This window comes from Vollenhovia emeryi, unplaced genomic scaffold (genome assembly GCF_000949405.1).
Source record: "Vollenhovia emeryi isolate VEMERY1.0 unplaced genomic scaffold, V.emery_V1.0 DF939183.1, whole genome shotgun sequence".
NCBI lineage: Eukaryota > Metazoa > Arthropoda > Insecta > Hymenoptera > Formicidae > Vollenhovia > Vollenhovia emeryi.
In genome coordinates, this window is record NW_011967183.1 from 1,128,351 (window position 1) to 1,148,671 (window position 20,321).

A 20,321-nucleotide genomic window follows, 5' to 3' on the forward strand; every position below is an offset into this window, starting at 1 on the left:
CAATTACATAATGGTACGGTTGAAACGGATGCTCTCCAACCGCGAGCGACCCCATGGCGGCGGCATCCCCAGCGCGGGTAGCCCCTTTTCGTAAAATGACTATAGAACAAAGGGTTGAGCCTCTTCTCTATGGGCCTGTAGTAATTATTATGCTCTTTGACGATCCCTCGGTCTGTCAACGTTAACGCCGTGATAGAATCGATACTTGTAAAACTTTAATCGTTTCGCGTGCGCGTGCATCGATGAACGGGGGTGGTGGACCAGAGGGTGGACTATGCGACGCATCGCGCGGCGCCGGCCTCAATACGCGAACCTCCTTCTCCCTCTTCGCAAATGTCGCGCTAACCAAAGTCCCGCGGTTCCACGAAAGAAACACGGGGGGAAACTTTGCACCTGACGTTTCACGTCCCTCTACCTCGCTCTTTCTTTCTCGATCGTTTCGCCTTTGTATTATAACTTTATAGCGAATTACACAATTGAATTTCTCTTAATAAACGCGGGATAAAAGGCGCCGAAACGGAGCAGCACGATCTTTTCGAGTACGCACTCTAGAACATCTACCGTCTACCATAAAATAAAAGTGACGGCGCATGTCTTATACGGGACGATACGGGAATAAACTGTCTGTCGATATACATATCTCAAGCTTGTGATAATAATATTCCAGCGATAAACCGAGCGAGATGTATCTCGCGGGATGTATCTCGTCTTAAGCGCCAATTTGCCGAACGGTATGCTGAATATGGACGCGATTTGATCGCCTGATACATCGAGCGGAATCTGCTTGATCTTAGCGCCATAATCAGACTCGTGACATATTACATATTCAGAGGTCTGCTAGTTGCGACGATACGGATTATAATTGCTCGACTACCATTGAGAAACTACGTTGATGAATTGAAACGAGACGATATCGAGCAATGCCAAAATTACATACCGTTCGATTGAAAGAAACTGGGGGTCTCTAAAAATCAATCGGTGAATTATCAGTGAAAAGAGTGCAAAGTCACACAAAATGTTTAACTGATGACGAGCTCTCCATATAACGAACTTGTAACAGAATTTTTTCATTCGATGCACCGTCACTTGTATAAACACAAGTATTCGTCGTAAAATAACGAGAAAGAGTCCGTATCGTATCGACCACCATCCCCCTCTAAATTACACCACCGGACGCCTCGCCTTCTTCTTTTCCTCCCGATCAGCCGCTCTTGCAAAATAGATATGGAATGAAACGTCGGTGCCACGAGACCCTCTCGGGTATCTTCTCTTCCGATTGTATCGAATTATACGAATCCAGGTGTCGTTTGATGAGTTATCCTCTCGGATATTATTTCGATCGAATGAGAATCGGATCATCGATCGCGACCATCTCATTATCCCGCGGAAAGTTCGTCATTTCCGTCGTTAGTAGGGAACTCCTTCGCGGCGCGGAAATACTTTCCTCGTTAGTCTTAATCTCGCAGCTTGGCAATATATACAATATACAATACATAGACGACGCACTTGGCACGGGCCGCTATATCCGCGGGAGAGCGTTAATGACACAGCGGATGTACACGGGATGAATAACGTCGTGACAACGACAGTTCTCCCCTCAGCCGTCGTCGTCTCGATTCCTTAATTTTCCTGCCTAATGTTCGAATTAATTTTCCGTTCGTCTTTTCAGTTTCTCGCATCTACGGATCTACGCGTCTACGCGCAGAGCCAGGGACAGATGTCTCTCTCGGTGTTGATGTCGATGTCGATGTTGATTGGCTCTGTCTCTATCTCTTGACCGTGTTCAGGTTAATTTCTCTTTCATGAATACGGTATACCCTACTAAAGACAGAGACAACAGCATTCAGATTTCGAATAGTGCAAAAATGAACGAGACGTATTTATGCATCCCTTACTTGTTTCGATTCGTTCGCACATTTATCTGTTACCACATCCCAAAACTCATCCCAACTCATCGAAAATATGAATAAACGGATGAAAAATCCAAACTGAAAAGGGGAATGACCTAACCATTACCAATAATTAACTCGTAATAAGATTTCTCAAACGATGCTCGACACAGAATCTTAAAGGTAAGAGAGGGGGAGGGACAGAGAGCCGTTGGGCGTGGAAGAAAATGCAGCTACCTGGAATCTCCGACTTTTCAACAAACGCGACTATTTTTCATGAGAGGGTATTGCATTTCGCAACCCTCTTCCCCTCTTACACACACACACATCCGAATAGAGTAATGCCTCGAAACTCGCGGCCCGAGCAAAATCTCAGCCCGCAGGAATGACAATAGACTGTCAGATAATGAATCTCCACTGTCACCCCCCCCCCCCCTGTACCGTTGCGTCGCGTCGCGTCGCGTCCTAAAACCCTCAATCCACCGTGTTCCCTTTCGACGTTCTCTTCTCCCTCTTCTCTTTGCCCCTATCTCTCTCATCCTCTTTCTCCCTTCCCCCCTCTACGCTTATCTTTCTCCCTCTGCAACAGCGATGGATTCGAGAAAGTCGCGTTTTATCCCAAAGAACAACTTTTTACTTTCAGTTAAGTGAAAGCGCAACTACGTCATTGTGGAGGATTGTCTATTCCGGCAATTAATTATTCTCCAACGAGAGGATCAACGGATTAATCTTGAATCTTATAGAGAGTGCTCTATAATTTGCTCACACATACTGCACGTTTGCTTGAGATAGAAAGAGTTTTTCTATCTCGTTTAACGAATTACTAATAGATGTATAATATCTCTCGTGAAAAGTATGTCCTCTGTATACGAGTCATCTTTCTGCTTTTATTTCTTACAAGTTAGGGCATTGTACGTACATCGGCGAAAGCTGCCGCAAATTAAGTGGCAGTCATATCTGTCGCTAAACACGTCCCTCCCCAAACGCGTACTTGCCACCCTCTTGCTCTCGCGTAACAAACACGACTATGACCGAGTAGGCGAAGCGTCCACTTAGCGCTAATGCCCCTTTTATTGGTCAAGATCTCAGCCAGAAGAGACGCGCCTGTCCGGGGAAGATCGGGTCGCTCTCCGAGCAAGATTAAACCAGCGCGCATTAATCGCCATTTTTGTCATCATGTTTCCTCAGGGGGTCAATTCTGTATATTACAATACAGTGAAAATGCTAAAAGGGTCTCTTTCTAAGATTCCCTACGCGGGAAATTAAGATATCCCCACGAAATGTTTACTGGATGTTCCACAAATTGTTAATGAATCATTTTTAATTGTGTAATTTTTATCATTGAGATAAAACAATGGAGGATAAAACAAATTGCTTCTCTTCGTACGAGACATAGCTCATAATTCATACAAAGCTAACGCGGAATACGAAAATTCTCTTTTTTACGTGTATTCGAGAACGAATGGAGCAAAGCCGTACAAAAAGGGGGGAAAAAGAAAGAAAGAATCGGAACGTGAAGTGTAACGTATCGAACTGCATGTTGAAGTTGCCGGGAGCGAGCTCGAAAAAAATTCACGCGGAATAACTCGAGGCAGAAAAAGTGAACAAAAAAATTTCCATAAAAATGCGCAACCGCACGTATAATCCGGATGAAGCTTAGTATCGCAGCGAATGGGTGTAGCGCCGCCCACTGGAATCGCTGAAAGGACTGGAAATTGGTAGATGGAGATGACGATGATTACATGCGGCAAAAACAAAACTGTCCAAATTCCGAAATCAGAACATTAACGTAATGTGAGACATCTCACCTTACGTTTATTAATCAAACTTTCTATCACATAGTTTTCAAGTGACAAATCTTTTTTTCATTCCTCTTGGAGCGGGAATTTAAAATATACATAAATATCATTCAACTTTCAAATTAAAATATGATTAAAAGATGTGTTGGACAAGGTAGAAAATTAAGAATTATGGAGAAGGCCAGCTTTATGCAATTATAAAACTTGCATCTTGTTAACTAAATAACGAGTAAACTTTTCGTTACTTATTAAACAAAGACCAATTTGTTACACAAATTCGATGGTTGTATATTAATACACACAAAATGTTAAGGAGAGTGATTAATGATTAACGTATTTAGTATTGTGTAGAATGTATATTTTATTACAAAATATCTCCAGATATATACACATACATACATGTCCGTGTGTGTTTGGGTGAATATAAATATATATATTTATATTCACACGGAAGTGTAAGTATGTTAATATACAATTTTGGAAGATGATAAGTTACGAAATTCCTTATTTTGGAAGAGCTTTATCAAATATGATTTCAGAAACCTATGGAACTTAATAGAGAAGAAGTGTAAATCATATTACCATCTTTAAAAAAATAATGAAACTTTTCACACACGTAGGCTGTAATTCTTCTCTGAAAATATGCATTCGTACCTGACGTATCTTAAACTTATTGTTAACAAGCAAATACAACTAATATGTATTGCATATGCAGGGAGAAAAATTTCTCTATGCAAATATAATATTCCTTCTTTTCAAATTGCTACTTAATCGATATACTTTGTTAATTAAAATTAATTGATCACAATGGTAGTTTTTCATGAAAAATGATTTAGGCATTTTCACTGGCCGGCCTCTTCTTGTTCTGAAATATGCAAGATATAATAAGCACAAAATTGTCCAATACATTGAAAGAGAAATCGATAGAGACACAATGTGTTGAACGTACAGTTTGTTTAGACGTTTTCACATCTACACTAGATGTACGTGTTTTCGATCTTTCTTGCTCCAGTTGAGCGTGCAAAGACGCTACCTCGGATGTTAGTTCGTCTCGTATCTCTTGTAGTTTTGCAACTTCAGCCAATACCGACGCCTTATCCTTCACTAAAGGTGACAATTGAAAATAACGAAAGTTTATAAACACAAGTTACATATCTGATGACGTAAATAAAAATTATGACACGTTCCGTAGAGACTTACTCTCGCCGTGTGACAATATCTGATAAAGTTTTTTATTTCTCTCTTTAACTTGTGTCAACTCTTCTTTCAGCGTGTGCACCTCGGTTCTCAATTGGCTGATTATTTCATCCCGTTTCTCAATCTCCAGTCTTAATTGCGCGAATGTTATATCATTGTCGATTTTGTTTAATCTGGCCTTCAATATGTCCTTTTCTTTTCCTTTCGTTATCTCTTCTTTCGTCTCCTTCTCTACCCTCTCGAAGAATTCCGCATCCACTTCTACAAAAAAAAAAAAGATATAATTTTTCGGTTCATTCTCAAGCTAATTGAGAAAATCGTACCTCTCGACTTGTCTGCAGGCTCAGTTGTTAACGGTGCTACCGTCGCACTCGTTCCCATGCTATTAAATTCTTCCAACGACATGGTCGCTTTCTTCGACTTTTTACCAGACTTCTTGTTTTGTTCTTGTTCCTTGTCACTTTTTCCTACGCTAACTAATTGCTCTTCGTATGCCAATTTTGACAGCAGAATGGCTTGATGCAATTCTTGCTCAAACGTTTCCTCAACGGCCTTCAGGTAATGATAACGTAAAGACAAAAATTCAAAATAAAATCATGTATTATACCATTACCAGAAAATTACGAACAAATAAAAAAGAAATAAAGAATGGTAAATGTTGCACTCTCTGGGCATCGGGAGAAAACTTTAGATTGGAAATTTATTGAAAGATCTCATGGTGTTTCTCGTAGTTGAATTGTTAAGCAGATACGAAACTAGAATAAATCCAAAGACACTCGTAGGCTACATATTCGAGCGTGAGAAGTTTCAACGATAAAGTTAGAAAAGAAGTATCTGATAAATAAATCTTACTTAGTTGGTTGAAAAATAGATATTTTACCATCGTGTCCTTTTGCTTCCACTGCTCCCACTGTTGATCATCGCTATTGGTTTTCTTCTTTTTTCCCTAAAAAGAAGAAAAATTGTAGCTTCGCCTGGTCGAATAAATTTGAAACGTCGCGATTTCCCGCCGCGACGTCGCATCCGGCTCAAGTTCCGCCGGCTAATCAAAAACAAAAACACAACGACGGTCGTACTTTGTTCTGTTTTTTTTTGTTGGGCTGCTGCTGTTGCTGTTGCTGCTGCTGCTTCGACTTGTCGCCCTTGCTCTTGGCGTTGGTCTTGCTCGTCGTCGCATTCTTCTGCGTCTTCTTCGGCTTGTAATCGTCGTCCTCGATGCTGAGAACGGCGAATCGCGACGGGACGGCGGTCGCCATTTTCTTACAAGCTTGATCCGACAACAAGCAATGACGCACGTAGAGCCTGACGCGACGACGAACCGTACACTTCCGGCGTTAAAGTTCCGGAGACCCGGCGAGAGGTCGACGGGAAATGCGAGAGCGGTGGTAACCAGGGGATGTCGACGTCGTAATCTCTGAAACGATGAAACGACAGTGCCGCCGGGAACCGGAACGGGCGCCGAGAAAAATTGAACAGCGCCGTCGGACGACGACGACGATGGCGACGTATACACCGGAAGTAAGCCGCGACATAAGCGCCACCAGTCACCATTCGCCTTGGCGACACAGGTTCATCAACGGCATCGCTCACTAGGGAAGATTCTCTAGTAGACTCCCTAGGATATACCGATCGAGAGAGATTACAGCTTTATAACCAATACTGTCACTTGAATTGTAAATCAAATCAACTTTCATCGAATAGCTGCAAGAGTTGATTGGCTACATATTTCTCGAATCTAGAGCTTGAGAGTTGTAGCATCGTGGATATAGGCCTTAACATGTCTCACGATTGGCTAGCAAATCTTCCTAGCTTGTAGCCAATCAACACGCTGAAAAAATGTGTAGGATAAAAAGTGAGCGAGGTCCTTGTCGTGAAAGAGGGTGACGTATCAACTCGACGAGCAATGACAGGGTGATTCTGATAGAATCGCTTGAATAATTGCGTCGAAATGGTTGTACAATGCTGCTACGCTCTCGTGATGTGCTACGCCACCGTGAGTGAGGTAGATGAAACTCGAAAGACGCGCGCGATTCGCAGTTGGCAGGCCTGTTGCTCCAAGTCTCGCGCTCGCGACGACACGGTCGCGAAAGAGAGACGGTAGTATTCGGTCTACACATTTAACCATCGCATATCCGATTCACCGTGTGAGGCCCCGTTGCAAGTCGGGTAACCGAAATGTACGTACGTCGTGTTCCGCGAACGACGTAGCGCCTTCGAGACGTCGTTGTCGCCGAGCACGGCCTAGTTCGGCTCGGAGTCCTCTCGTCTCGCGATTGTATCGAGGCGTATCTGGCGGCCTCCCGAGTGGTGTGCGTTTCGCGGCGGGATACGGCGGGATACGGCGAGAGGGACAGGGAGTGAGTGAGTGCGCGCGCGCGCGCACTCTCTCTCGTGTGTGCTCGCGCCTTCCACCGTCGCGTTCCTGGGACGACGCTCGCCGACTTCCCGACTCGCGCCGAGTGTATGCGCGAACGTGTTGGTGTTGTTTAGCCGGCGGTGCGCCTGATACGAACCTAGAGCTGCGTGTGAGAAGCGAGATATCGAAGGAGAGATCGCTCGTCACGCGACTCGCGCGGGCTAAGATGCCCGACTTAGCTGCTGCCAGCAACGTCAGCATCGAGGCAGCTAGACCGCACCGAGGCACTCGGGCCGTGCGTACTCCGTTTTTCGCCAGCGCGCCGTAGGTCCGTTCGCGTCCTCGACTTGACACTCGTACCGCGGCACTCGCTCTCGAGAGCAGTGTTATTTTTATGGTTGTCGCCAGGGAGCATGCTTGGGATTCCGGAGGGACATTCGCTTGAGATACGACGAAACGCTTGGACGAACGTACAGTAATAGTTTCGACAAGTTTCAGTGTCTTACGGAACCTTGCAACGATTCATCACTAGTGACGCAAGATCCTACGGTGTATCTCGTAGTTGTTGCACTTGGAGAATAATCTCATTATTCTCAAGCAGAAACAGTCTGACGCTGCATTTGCTCGCATTACTCATCTGTACATGGTTTTAAAGGTATCCCTTCTTCCTCGACACGAGTCGCTAAATGTTTCAATTCTCTATCAAGATTGTCGTTTAACTTGTGCAAAACTTGATTTCTAGCATACCAGTCCTAGGCAGTCGCCAATGTTTTCCTAGGAGAACGGATTCGACAGAGCTCTCTTGGTTCTTACCAATGTCAATTTTATAAGAGAATAGAGTCAAATACTCTGCCAAGATGTGCGAACAAACAGAAATCAATTACCTGGATGGAGATGTTGTTTGGGTCAAGTTGGGAGCGTGCTGGTGGCCTGGTCAAGTCATCGGACTCAATAATTTGCCAGAAGATGTACAAACTGAATTTCGAAAGAAACCGTTAATAGCTGCTGTCAAATTTTTTCAAGAAGACACCTAGTAAGTTATCAAAGTTTCATCTTTACATTTATTCATTAATCGTGCAATGTAAGATAAATTATTTACAGCAGTCACTTAAATCATTTCCTCCCCCCCCTTTTTTTAGTGAATTTGTGAAAAATTACCAGCAGATCTACAAATACAATTGTACGCTTAAAGATGAATTTATCAAAAAGGGTATGGGTAAGTATAACAAGTTGTAATAGAAAATTTGTTTTCTATTCAGAGTGAAAAATGTTTGTTTTGGTATCGATAGATAAATATAGGACCAAGAGTAAAGACGGTGCCAGTTATATGGACAAGTTCCCAGGCGACGTGGAGATGGCGGAGAAGTTAACGGGAGGAGATCCTGCTATATTGAACCAGGAGAAATTTTGTCCTGAGGAGAAACCGGATATCTCAGCTTTGTTCGGTGAGAAGAAAATTCCGAAAAAGAAACGCGATCGCGAGGAGGGACATAGGCGGAGCGATGGCATGGAGATGGCGAAGAAGATTACGCACCCGCGCTTTTTACGTGGCGAGAGCGATCACGAGGTCCGCATTCGTCAGCAACCCAACAGTTTACCGTCGACTCCGACTAACGTAGGTTCCCCGGTTTATCGCTGTCACTTCTGCGAGTTCACTTCCTCGCGCGTTAACGTTATCATTTGTCACATAAAAAGTCATCGATCCGGTGACTCGCCAATACCACAGTTAAAGGTAAAAATGTACTCTCCGTCACGTGGTAGAATTTCCGAAACAAGCACGCCGAAACGAAAGTACGTGAAGAAAGATAAAAGCCAATCGAGTAAAAAGAAGACGGAGAATAAGCTGGAATCGGTCAAACGGAAGCACTCGAAACCGAGCGACAAGTCCAATAAGAAGAAGAAGACCGATCCGGAATTGCGGGAGAAGTTGTTGGCCGATTGGGATGACGAATCGGACGAAGAAACGAACGTTGATGCAAGTAATTCCCTTAATAGCAGGTTGAGCAATTTGCCCACAGAGAATCTGTCGAGCGGCGATGATGTCGGTAACAAGGATTACAGTGAAAAGAATGCTGGTGCTGCGGAGAATAACGAGATTATAGCAGAAACGGAGAAACTACTTAAGGAAACCGAACAGTTGTCCTCAATCCACATGATGCGGGATTCATTGGACAGCTTGCATACCTCGAAGAAACAGTTTAATTTCGACAAAAAGTCCGACTTTGAGAATTCCGGAAAGGTTGCTACCAAGGCTGATGGCAGATCTAATGAAACGCCAAACAAGTCGCAAAAGAGAGACACCTCGAGTTCCGATAGTGAGAGCAAACACGTTTCCGATAAAGATGACAAAAAGTCGCGGCTGTCATGCTTCGATTTCGATGAGGATGATTTGAGCGAGCCGTCTATACCGCCTGTACGAAAAATTCCCAGAGTTTTCGGCGAGAAGAATTTGAAAAAGGAAATTATCAAGGAATTCGAAATGAGTCAAGCTCTGAAAAATGAAATTAAAAGAGAAGCCGACAAAGTATCCGAATTGGGTAAAAATGTGGAATTAAAAGCTGAGGAAATAATGGAAATAATACAAGGTAGGGACACTCGAGAGAAGGAAGACAAAGTAGACAAAAAGCGTAATGAGAGTGTACAAGAAAAAACAAAAATGAAACGATCTGATGAAGTTAAAAAGGAAGAAAAGAAAAGTACGCGATCCGAGAGTAAACAAAAGTCAAATGTTAACACTCGCGAAACGGAGCTAGAGATTGCGAAGATACTTGAAACTGAGAAGAGAGATGGTGACACTGCTCATTCTTCGAATGCTGCAAAGGGCCTGGAAAGGAAGTCGAAGACTATGTCCGATGTATCGGTAAAAAGAGATGAAACAAGTGTCAAGTCCAGCGATGAAAAATTACAGTCTGAGAAAACTGATTCGGAGGATGCGATCGCGGAATCTAATGACAATGCTTCGATGAAAGAAGCAGACGACACTTTGTCGGAACGATTTACCACGGAAACGGAGGATGAGACCGTGTCCGAATCCGCAGAGACTTTGCCTGAACAAAGCGAAACTTCAGATGTCGACTTGTTAGACCGAAGTATCGATAGTTCCTCGGGTCAGACGCTAGTTAAAAGAGGAAGAGGGCGACCGCGTAAGAACGCGAGATCGGCTAGCAAGAATACCCGTATGGACAAAACTCCAAAGACTAAAGCCAGCAGAGGCAACAAGAGAATTCGCACGAGCGGAAGGATTGAGATGGAACGAAAGACTTCCGATTCCGACACAGACCGTTCGTATAGCGGTAGGAGACGCAAGCCAAACAAGAAGTACTTGGAATCCGGCATATACGTTCAAGATCCTGATTATAGAGCGTTTAGGACTGACGAGAGCCAATCTGAGAGTGAGACTAAAGCTTCCGAAAGAACCACGAGCAAATCTAGAAGAGGTAGACGTTCCAAGGTTGACAAGAAGAGCAACGAACTCATCGCTCAGATGGATAAGCAAGAGATAGAAGTATCCGATCAAACGTCAACTGTTGCTGAAAACAATGTTAGCTTCTTATCGATTGATATAAAAAGCAAATCACCCGAGGGTAAAAAGGAGATCTTTTCCGAAGGAGAAGAGAGGAAAACAGTAGAGGTAAAGCGCGATATACTCGAGGAACGAGTCAAATCTTCGGATCAAGTAGCTACTGTAAAAGTTGATACGGATGTGTCTTTGAAAGATGTAGAAATGACAACGTCGTGCCAGAAGTCAGAAGCTACGGATAAAATAGGGACAGCAGAACTTGGTATGGATAAAACTGTGAAGAAATTATTTGAAACTGAGAGGAAAGAAGATTTGTCAAAGCAACGTAAAGATATCGAAGATTACGTCGAGAAGCCGTCGATAGTACAGCAAACTGAAGATACTGCCGATAAGGCAGGTGACATGCAAGATGCCCTGAAAACGAACGTGGATATACTGCCACCAAAAAAGTCTCAGATAAAAAAATTTGAATTGTCACAAATAGATTTTTTGGATGCAAATGTTCAAGGTAATAAGAGCGCGGAAACTGAACCTGTATCTGAACTTCAATTTGAAACTAAATCTGAACTTGAACCCAAGCCCAAGTCTGAGAGCGCGATAACTGAGCCCGAGTCCGAGGCTCAACGTAAAGTTGAATCTGAATTCGGGGCTCAGCCCGACTCTCGGAATGCCGTTGAAGAGAAAGTGAAGAAAGAAGATGAGACCAAGACGGCGGTGAGCACGGTAACGGACGAAAAAATTGGTATAATTTCCGGTGAGAAAACCGAGAACGAGCAGCGAAATAGCCTGAAGAGTTCTGAGCTGCAGACAAAACTAGTCGAATCACACGTAAAAGAGCAAGAGACGCAATCGACGGAGCAAGTACCGCCGGATGTCAATCAGGATGTTAAATTAAAGTCGCCGAAAAAATCATCTGACGCAGACGTCGCGAGAAACACATCAAAAAGTCCAACGAAAACGTTAGTCGAACAACAATCGACACCTAGGAAATCTTCGATACAAACGCGATACAAAGGAAGATTTACACCAGAAACAGGTAAAGGGAGAAAAGACAAGGATTTATTTTTGGAAGAGAGACCAGCCAATACATTCCAGGAGGCTTTCTTAAAGACTTTACAAATGGACAAGAAGAAGGTTATAGTTGAAAACGTTGAGGTATCGCCTAAAGGGAAAAAGGAGAAGAAGGCGATCAAGCGGAAGGTTGAAGAGATCGATGCGAGTATTGCTGGTGCAGCTGCACAAAGTAAAAAAATTGACACTGTGAACGAAGATTTGGAGATCTCGGAAAATATTCAAATCGGAGAAAATGTCCCGGTTGTGAGCGAGGTTGAGAATGTTGAGGTTGTTGTCGAAGAAAAGAGTGAGATTGACACTAAAATTGGAGTTGGTATACTCGAGTCTGACGGTCATCAACTTGGGTCGTCGTCCAGCGAATTTGTTAGTGTGTCTAAACCATTGCTTCAATCGGAAACACTTCCCAACTCGGAAAATAACGCCAAGAGTGTCTCCAGTGTCAAAAAATTGGATGACATTTCGAAAATGTTGACAGCAGCCACGTCACCTTTATCGTCTGACATCAGTGTACCGGTAAAAAAGCGTGAAATGCCGCGAATAATAGAAAGTGTAACATTGACTGAGCCGGTCCAAATTCTGAAGACAAAGTCGCACGATAAGATACCACAGAAAGGAGTGAAGCACAAGCTGGAAGTGGACGCTGTGAAAAAGAGCGATCAAAAGAGCGGTCCCAAGGCAAAAATAATAAAAATAGAGACTTTACCATCGAATAGCAAGGTGAAAACTGCTATAAAATCCAGCCCGCACATGACTCTGACGAAAAAGCTTCAAGTATTAAAGACAGAGGAGACAGAAGCGCTTCTGGAGGCACAGAGTAAGGAACAAGGCTCAGCCACATCCACGCAGACTGTCGTGACCACGCCGGTAAGAGAGAAATACGTGCAACAAAGTGCTCAAAGTCTCGCGGACATGGAACTGGACATTAACTCGATGCCGTTCGTCCTCAGCGAGGACGTGCTGACGCCAGAGAGCATCGAACAAATGCCCGTCGTTATATCTTCCATTATACCAGCTTCCAGCTCGATCCCAGCCACGCTCTCCTTTACTCCGACCACGCAGATAGTGTCGCCCACCCAGCAGGCTCAATTCAAGATCGCGAACGAGGCTACCTCGGCGGAAACGTCGCCGACAAAGAAGAAGAGCGGTGTGCCAGCGATATTGAAGACGAAGAGCAAAGCGAAGCCAACAATCACGAACGTTAAACCGCTGGTACCACCACTCACCGGTGGTGTGAAGGGTTTGAAATTTCAGAGCGCTCAACCGGCCGGTAAAACGCCAACCCTATTGACGCAGAAGGGTGCCACGCCAGGAAAGTATGTCGTCGTGCAGACGGCGGGTAGCCAACAACTGCGTTACAGCGTTCAAGGCAAGTCTGGCACGCAACAGAAAATTGCTATTCCAACTGGCGGCAAAGCGGCAGGCAACGCGCAAGTGATTCAACAAGGTGGCAAAGTCGTAATATTGACGTCGGGACAGTCCTGCCAGACCAAGATGGTGCCGCTCAATATTTCCAAGACTCTGAGCGGCAAAGTACAGAGGATCGTAACGGGCAAAGGTCAGCTGCTGTGCCCGATTAGTCCGCAAGGTAATATAATCGCTACTAAGACTCTCATCACGCCAAAGGCCGATACCGTCGCTGCCGCTGGCAGCTCACCTACTACCTCCAAATTGGCCACTAGTAGTCTGAGTAGTCCCAAGATCATTAATACGCAGGGCATAATCACGTCCAAGGGCGTGCTTACTCCGATTTCAGGTACTATCGCTAAGACAGCATTATTGGGCACATTGTCCCAGGGCATTCTCACGAAAGATGGCATCTATACCCCGATCAGCGCTTCGGCTTTGAGCGGAAAGACGATAATCGGCTCGAAGGCTCTAGTTACGAAGGGTGGCGCGACTCTCTTGACTTCCCAAGCTCAAAATCTAAGTGGTACGAAAGCGATCTTGACACCGGTGTCTCAAACCATCACCGGTAAAACGATATTGGGCACGCAAGCTGTCGTCAGTAACAAAGGTACCATTCTGACGCCGATAACCGGGCAACAGGTCAAAGCCATTGCCGCAAAGAGTCCGGTTAAAGGCGGCAAGGTGCAGTATCAGCTACAGCAAAAGGCAGTACAGCTGCCGGTACTGCAGCAAAAGTCTCCGCCGAAGATGTCGATCGCGGCAGCAGGCTCGCAAACAAAGACGTCCGCGAAATCATCAGCGGGCAGCACGATGATTCTCCAAAACACTGCCAACGCCGGTGCGGCGTCTCAAAAAACCTTATCGCAGGGCAAGAAGATTATTAAACAAGTGTTGGTACAACCAGGTGCCACCATTCAGGGCGTCGTTTCGCCGAGCGGTACGCAACAAACGGTAACGATGGTGCAGCAAATGCAGCCGAAGAGCAAAGCCGCTGCGTCGCCAACTGTGCAGAAAGTCATTATTCCTCGAACCGGCAACCGCCAGGTGAAAAGTCAGCAAAAGCTCGTCGTCCAGAAAGTGCAAGAGCCACTTGTGTCGGCGGTGCAGCAAGCGAAGCAGACGGTCATCGTGACCGCCGCGACCATCACAACTGCCACGGCCGCCGTCAGCCCCATCAGCCCCGTCACCTCCGTTACCTCCTTTACCGCCTCCAAGACGGTCGCCCGGTCGTCGAAACAGACGGCTCTCGCGACTTCGAAACCCTCCGGCAAATCTCAAGCCCCGAGTAAGGCGCAGAAAAATCTGTTGAACATCGCTGTGAACTCAACGAGCACCGCCACCACGTCGAACGTGAATGTCGCTGCAACTACTTTATCTTCGTTAGAGTCATTCGGTGCGGAGAAGAAGGCAAAGCTGGCCGGTCTTCCGGACACCTCCCCACGGAAAGAGCTGGCTAAGGCTGAGAAACTGCAAACTGAAAAGGGCGACGCGGAAAAAGCGGAGGAGCCGAAAGTCGCGGCGCAGCCTCAGATCATGGCTCTGCCGACGGAAAGCAGCGATGGCACGCAAACCTACGTATTGGTGACGATAGACGAACAAGGACAGATACAGCCGCTCGATAATAATGCTCTCATGTCGTTGGAAGGAACCACGCAGAACCCGGACGGCACGAGAACCTTGTACATAGATCCTAGTTCTCTGGGAGAGGCCGGGACACTAGACAACATTGTTCTTCAGTTCGACAACAGCGTCTTGCCGAATATTCAGACGAATGCGACAGAGGCTAGTCAGGCGGTGATCGCAAGCGAGAGTTTTCCCGCAACGGAGGTGATACAAACGTCCAACCAGGACATCCTGGCGGCTGCTCTCGCTAACACGGACTTTCAGCAGGAGATCAGTTTGCCGGAGAATCAAGCGGGCAGCGTAATGACCCAGACCGGACTGACTCAGACGAGTCTCATCAATCAGACGATACTGCAGTCAACCATCATACCACCCACGGAACCGATATCTTCGCCCTCGGTGCTGGAGACTTCGCTGACTCTGAATCAACCGATTATGACGCCGCTCGAGGTACCGAGCAATCTGCCGATTCAGTCGACGGACTCGACTCCCACGTCGGTGGTCTCCACTATCCCGTCCTCCCTCGAGCTACCGATCACTATTACAAATCCTAGCATCTCCTACATATCCGCCGCAGGCGAGACACAGATTCAGATCCCCGGCAACTCAATGCCGGACATCGGTGAGATTATGGAGAGTGGCCCGGTAGCGACGGTAACGAGCGGGGAGATAGCTCGCACCGAGATTCCCGCGAGTACTCAGTACTTGGTGATTCCGAATCTGGAGGAGAATATCGCGGCCGCGGAAACGCAGAACGTGCAGAGCGCCGAGATTGCGCTCGCACCGTCGACCTCGTACACGGTCGCTATGACAGACGGCATAGTTTTGGAGAACCCGCAGGTACAAACTACCCCGTCGATGCCGATTATCGACGATGCATACGCGGATAATTCGCAATTAGCCACTACGATCGTTACCGAGCAGACGTTCGTGGCAGATGTGCCGGTATCGGAGATACAGGACATGACGGTGACGGTTCCGACCTCTCCGCAGAAGCCGATCACGTCGATCAACAAAAACGTGGACGAGGAGCAGCCTACGACGTTGCAGGAGGTTTACACTTGTCGGCAAGTTGCCAACACATCCGAGGAGTTGATTCTGCAATCGGCTGACGAAGATACAGCCTCGAGCACGATGGAAGTTATTCCGAGAGAAGAAGTCGTCGAGATTGGGAATAAGAAGAGCGATGCTTCGGCAAACGAAACCACCTTGATCACGTCCGAATCTAATTCGCAAATAGAATCGATACAACAATTGAGCTTTGAGGTGACAGACTCGAGCGAGCGCAAACTCGCGAGCGAGTCACACGAGGCAAACGCGACGGACAAACTGAAACGGCTGACGGTCTCTGAAGAAGTTGGTGGTAAAGCTACGTTGACGGACCAGCAGGTAGCAGGCACGAACCAAGAGAAGATTCGAGCAGCAGCGCGAGTTCTGTCGGCCGAATCTATGGAGTTGGACGAGGCGGTCAAACCGGATCTGTTTGCCAGAAGCACGACCGGCAAGCAGGATGTGGAGGATTGTCAGAGGGACGAGCCGTCGTCGCAGGAGGAAACGGACAGACGTCGACTGCGCCAGAGCATGGAACTGCGATTCGAGGAGGAGGAGGAGGAGACGATGATCGTGGAAGCTAGTCAAGAGACGCCTTCGCAGTCTCAGTACGAGCGGTTCAACGTCTCGGTCAGCAGCGACTCGACGGATCTACCTAGTCAATCCGCCCCCACCAAGTTGGAGAGTTCATCGGGCGAGGCCACACAGTCGATCGCGTACGAGCCGATGGAGACGGACGAGGAGACTGTCGTAGCGGAACCACCGTCTCAGTCCTTCGAACATACACAGAGCACGAACGAAGCGTCCCAGTCTTACGAGGCCTCGGCGGAATCCAATGTAAACGCGCCGACGCAATCATTCAACGAGATCGTACAGAGTCAGGTCGTGGAGCGACCGAGCGCCGACGAGGCGATCGACGATCAGAGCTTCCCCACGCAGAGCTACGAAGTCGACAAGGGCGAGAGCATGGCGGAGAATCTGGAAACCGATGCGGAGATGAGTCAGGAGGGCAATATACCGTCGCAGTCGAACGACGTCGGTGCCGATGGTATCGGCACGTCGTCCGTGTCGACAAATAATTCCGGATTGAACGAGGACGAGACAGCGAGTTCGTCCTACGTGCCGGAGACACCCGAGAACCAGGAGCGCGATCAGGATCAAGAGAGCGCGATAAGCACGTCGTCGTACGAGATACCGCCGTGCGAGGAGCTCAACATCGCTTCGTCCAGCGTGATACCGGACACGTCGGTCAGCGCGGAGCATACCAGCATCCACGACAACGGCGTCCCGGAGATTCCGACCTCTTCGTCGTACAACCTGAATCCCGACATCACGTCGACCCACCACGTGGACTCTGTGCCTACGTCCAGCTACGAGGGCCAGGTGATAGTCGAGCAGAACGTATCGACGTCGTACGAGGTGCCGATCTCGATGCCCGGCCTGGAAGAGACCTGCTCGCAAAACTTTGTCACGGAGAGCAGCGACCGTCATCGGAACGAGCCGTCCAGCTATTACGCTCACCACCAGGAAGTGACGGCGAGCTACTACGAGTCCGTCGATCAGGACGCCAACTCACGTTTGGAGGAGGATCCGCACGAGGAGCATGTCACGCCCGGTGGCTACTACGAGGGTAATCCCCAGGAGGTGAGTCAGAGCTACTTCGCCCCGGCCGAGGAGACGCCCAATTACACCAGTCATGGCATCTCGCCCGGCTATTACGACCCCAACAGACCCGAGAGCGAGGCGAGTCAGAGCTACTACTCCACGGACGATCTGGACGGCAAGACCGAGCAGTATCGGGAGCGACCGAGCGAACTCAGACTGAGGCAGCAGGGTGAGGCTACTCCAACGTATCCCGAGGGGGGATACCCGGTCGACTATACTTTGGAGAACTCGCCGATCGAGAGGCATGATCTTGTCGAGAGCTCGGTGCCAGCTACTAGGCCTATGGACAGGTAATATACTGCGCGGGGGGTAGTGGTAACGACACGAGTTTCCACTTGAAATAGACTGTCGGGCGCGCGCCGCCCGCACACAAACTCTTGAATCTATTTTTTAATGTAAATATAACGCGTTAAGTTAATTATAGTAATATTAAGTAAGCGCTTAGACTTGTAGACTACAGTGAAATTTCGCGTTAGATTTTATCGCTAGGCTCTTATTAGATGTACAATCGAATGCACTCACGTACAAGCACGCGTGCATTTATGCATACTGAAACGAAAACGAAAAAAATAAAATAAAAAACACAAGAGGAAAGAATTACGAGTGTAATCGTAGGATATGGATTATAGGATTCGATATTATCCAATACACAGTTTCATCAAAATAATCTTGCAGTCTTCATTTTATCGTCATCGACGTTTGATATGTGACGAAGAAAGAGGGAATGTCCATACAATCGCTAAACGAAGGAAAGCAGGCTATTTATATATAAAGAATACATATATCATTATTCTTTCTTTGGAGTATCATAAAGATTCATGTCGGATGAACGATTGTCGATTTCCGTCAATATTTCTGTCTGTCTGTCTGTTGCTGTGTGAGTGAGTGAATGAGTGAGTGAGTGAGTGTGTGTGTGTGTGTGTGTGTGCGTGCGTGTATGTGTGTGTGTCTACAATGGAGCAATGGTGAAAATTGCGCAATGGTTATCGCACGATAAAGATTTCTTTCGTCGTGTCGTGATAACGAGTGTAACGGTGGTTAAACCAATTTCATACTATATCGCGGATCGCGACAAAGGAAAAGTCATAACATCCTAGAATTTTACCATTGTTCCGTAATGTCATGTAACGTAAGCAGTCGTTCATTTGTAACAGTTGTAAGAGCTCATGTGTGGTTGTTTAAAAGAGAACGGAACCGTAACAAGCCTAATGGAGGTCCTGATTTTGCTCTGTAAATCTTCAATATTAACCGAGACTGATAATGCTCTCGCTTGTTTTATTCACTCCCTTGCATCTGTGACAGCCGTTCGGTTTGCTATGGCTCTGCTGAGAAGCAAAGAGCACAATATTTCTGACTATATATTCATAACGATGTACACCCTACAACTCGATGAAAACGCGAGAAACGGGAACTCTTGGTCTGTCGTTTAAAGACTTAACTTTCCCGAATAAATTGTGCCTCGCTTTGCTCAATGTCAACAATGTAATTTGTTAAATAGCGATTTATCAATCGCAATGTAGAATGTGCAACGCTCTGAGCGAAACGAGGGTCATTATTTAGCTTATGTTTTAGTTTATAGTTTATACACACACACACACACACACACACACACACACACACACACACACGCACACATACATGTATATGTATATACAAAAATTAAAATGTGTTTATTATTTTACTTATATAAAGAATACCTTGCTAATGAAGCAATCGATGAGAAGAAGACGAGTAAAAGAAGTTGATTGTTACAAAATCGTGTTTGAGACGTGCCTAAGTTAATCTGGAGAACGTTTATAAACGCGAAGAAATTGTAATTGCGTGGTATGGTAGAAATAATTCTTGAGGATTTTTGTACAATCTTCAAGCAAGACAGATTTACCAAAATGTCATAACAAAAATTATATTCTTTATTATAATCTCACGTTATATAAAAATAAATCAATGTTTTTATTTCTCGTGGCGTTTTTAATTATGGTTACGCGTGTATATATTATGTTGATATTGGGAGATAAAAAGTGTGTATTCTCATGTCAAACTTGTACGATATACTGTCATTACGTGCATCGCAAAAAAAAACCTGAGAAAACTTCAAGGACGGACTGAATTGTTATTGTTCTGTAATTAGTTTTAAATTCTTTTGATATATATGTATATTTATATGCAAGTGTACGTATGTATCAAAGAAGTTACATTAAAATTTGTGTATATTTGCAGACGCAAGATTGAAAAGTATAACTACATTTTTTTCTATCAAAAAGTGAAGAGAAATCTTTCTGATACATATATATGATAAAGTATGTATTTGTTGACTTTATTAAATTCATAAATGGTATAAAGTGATACTGACGAATAGAATAGCTCTCCTCTGCGTTTCATGTCGATAATAATCTAATATTTTCAACACTAACAATATCATCTATTTACATTTATTTCTATTGTGTGCACCACATACACTTGTAATTAAGAATAAAATAAATATACGAGTATTTACATAACTGATTACATGTACAATGAATATGTCTTCTTACTTCTCTGCCGTAGATATCCTACTACGATTAACTACACCATTTTATAATGGTAAAAAAAAAGCATATTTTTGCACTTGGGCACGCTCGTTGAAATTTTGATAAAACAAGTTATATGTGTAACATTGTCTTTTTCTCGAAATTATTCGTTTGTAGATTTCGTAATTATTGTATACATATGTTCCAACATAGTAATTAAACGCATTAAAGTTT

At 45.5% G+C, this 20,321-nt stretch overlaps 2 protein-coding genes across 3 annotated transcripts; one reads left to right on the forward strand and one right to left on the reverse strand.

Moving 5' to 3' along the window:
- Positions 1 to 4,240: 4,240 nt before the first annotated feature.
- LOC105562846 (G kinase-anchoring protein 1-like) lies at positions 4,241 to 6,428 on the reverse strand. The gene is made up of 6 exons (XM_012013957.1): positions 5,962 to 6,428; positions 5,766 to 5,831; positions 5,209 to 5,437; positions 4,889 to 5,146; positions 4,638 to 4,792; positions 4,241 to 4,553 (listed from the first exon to the last, which is right to left on the reverse strand). Exons 1-6 carry the CDS (start codon positions 6,139 to 6,141, stop codon positions 4,521 to 4,523), a joined length of 921 nt encoding a protein of 306 aa, XP_011869347.1. The 5' UTR covers positions 6,142 to 6,428; the 3' UTR covers positions 4,241 to 4,520.
- A 352-nt stretch (positions 6,429 to 6,780) lies between these two features.
- LOC105562850 (mucin-17-like) lies at positions 6,781 to 20,078 on the forward strand. Of its 2 annotated transcripts, XM_012013961.1 has the most exons (5): positions 6,781 to 7,896; positions 7,984 to 8,274; positions 8,381 to 8,457; positions 8,531 to 17,559; positions 17,646 to 17,843. In XM_012013961.1, exons 2-5 carry the CDS (start codon positions 8,099 to 8,101, stop codon positions 17,751 to 17,753), a joined length of 9,390 nt encoding a protein of 3,129 aa, XP_011869351.1. In that variant the 5' UTR covers positions 6,781 to 7,896; positions 7,984 to 8,098; the 3' UTR covers positions 17,754 to 17,843. The 2 variants fall into 2 exon arrangements, with proteins under 2 accessions (XP_011869351.1, XP_011869350.1); XM_012013960.1 differs by having other exon boundaries at positions 6,782 to 7,896; positions 8,531 to 20,078.
- The last annotated feature ends 243 nt before the right edge of the window (positions 20,079 to 20,321 follow it).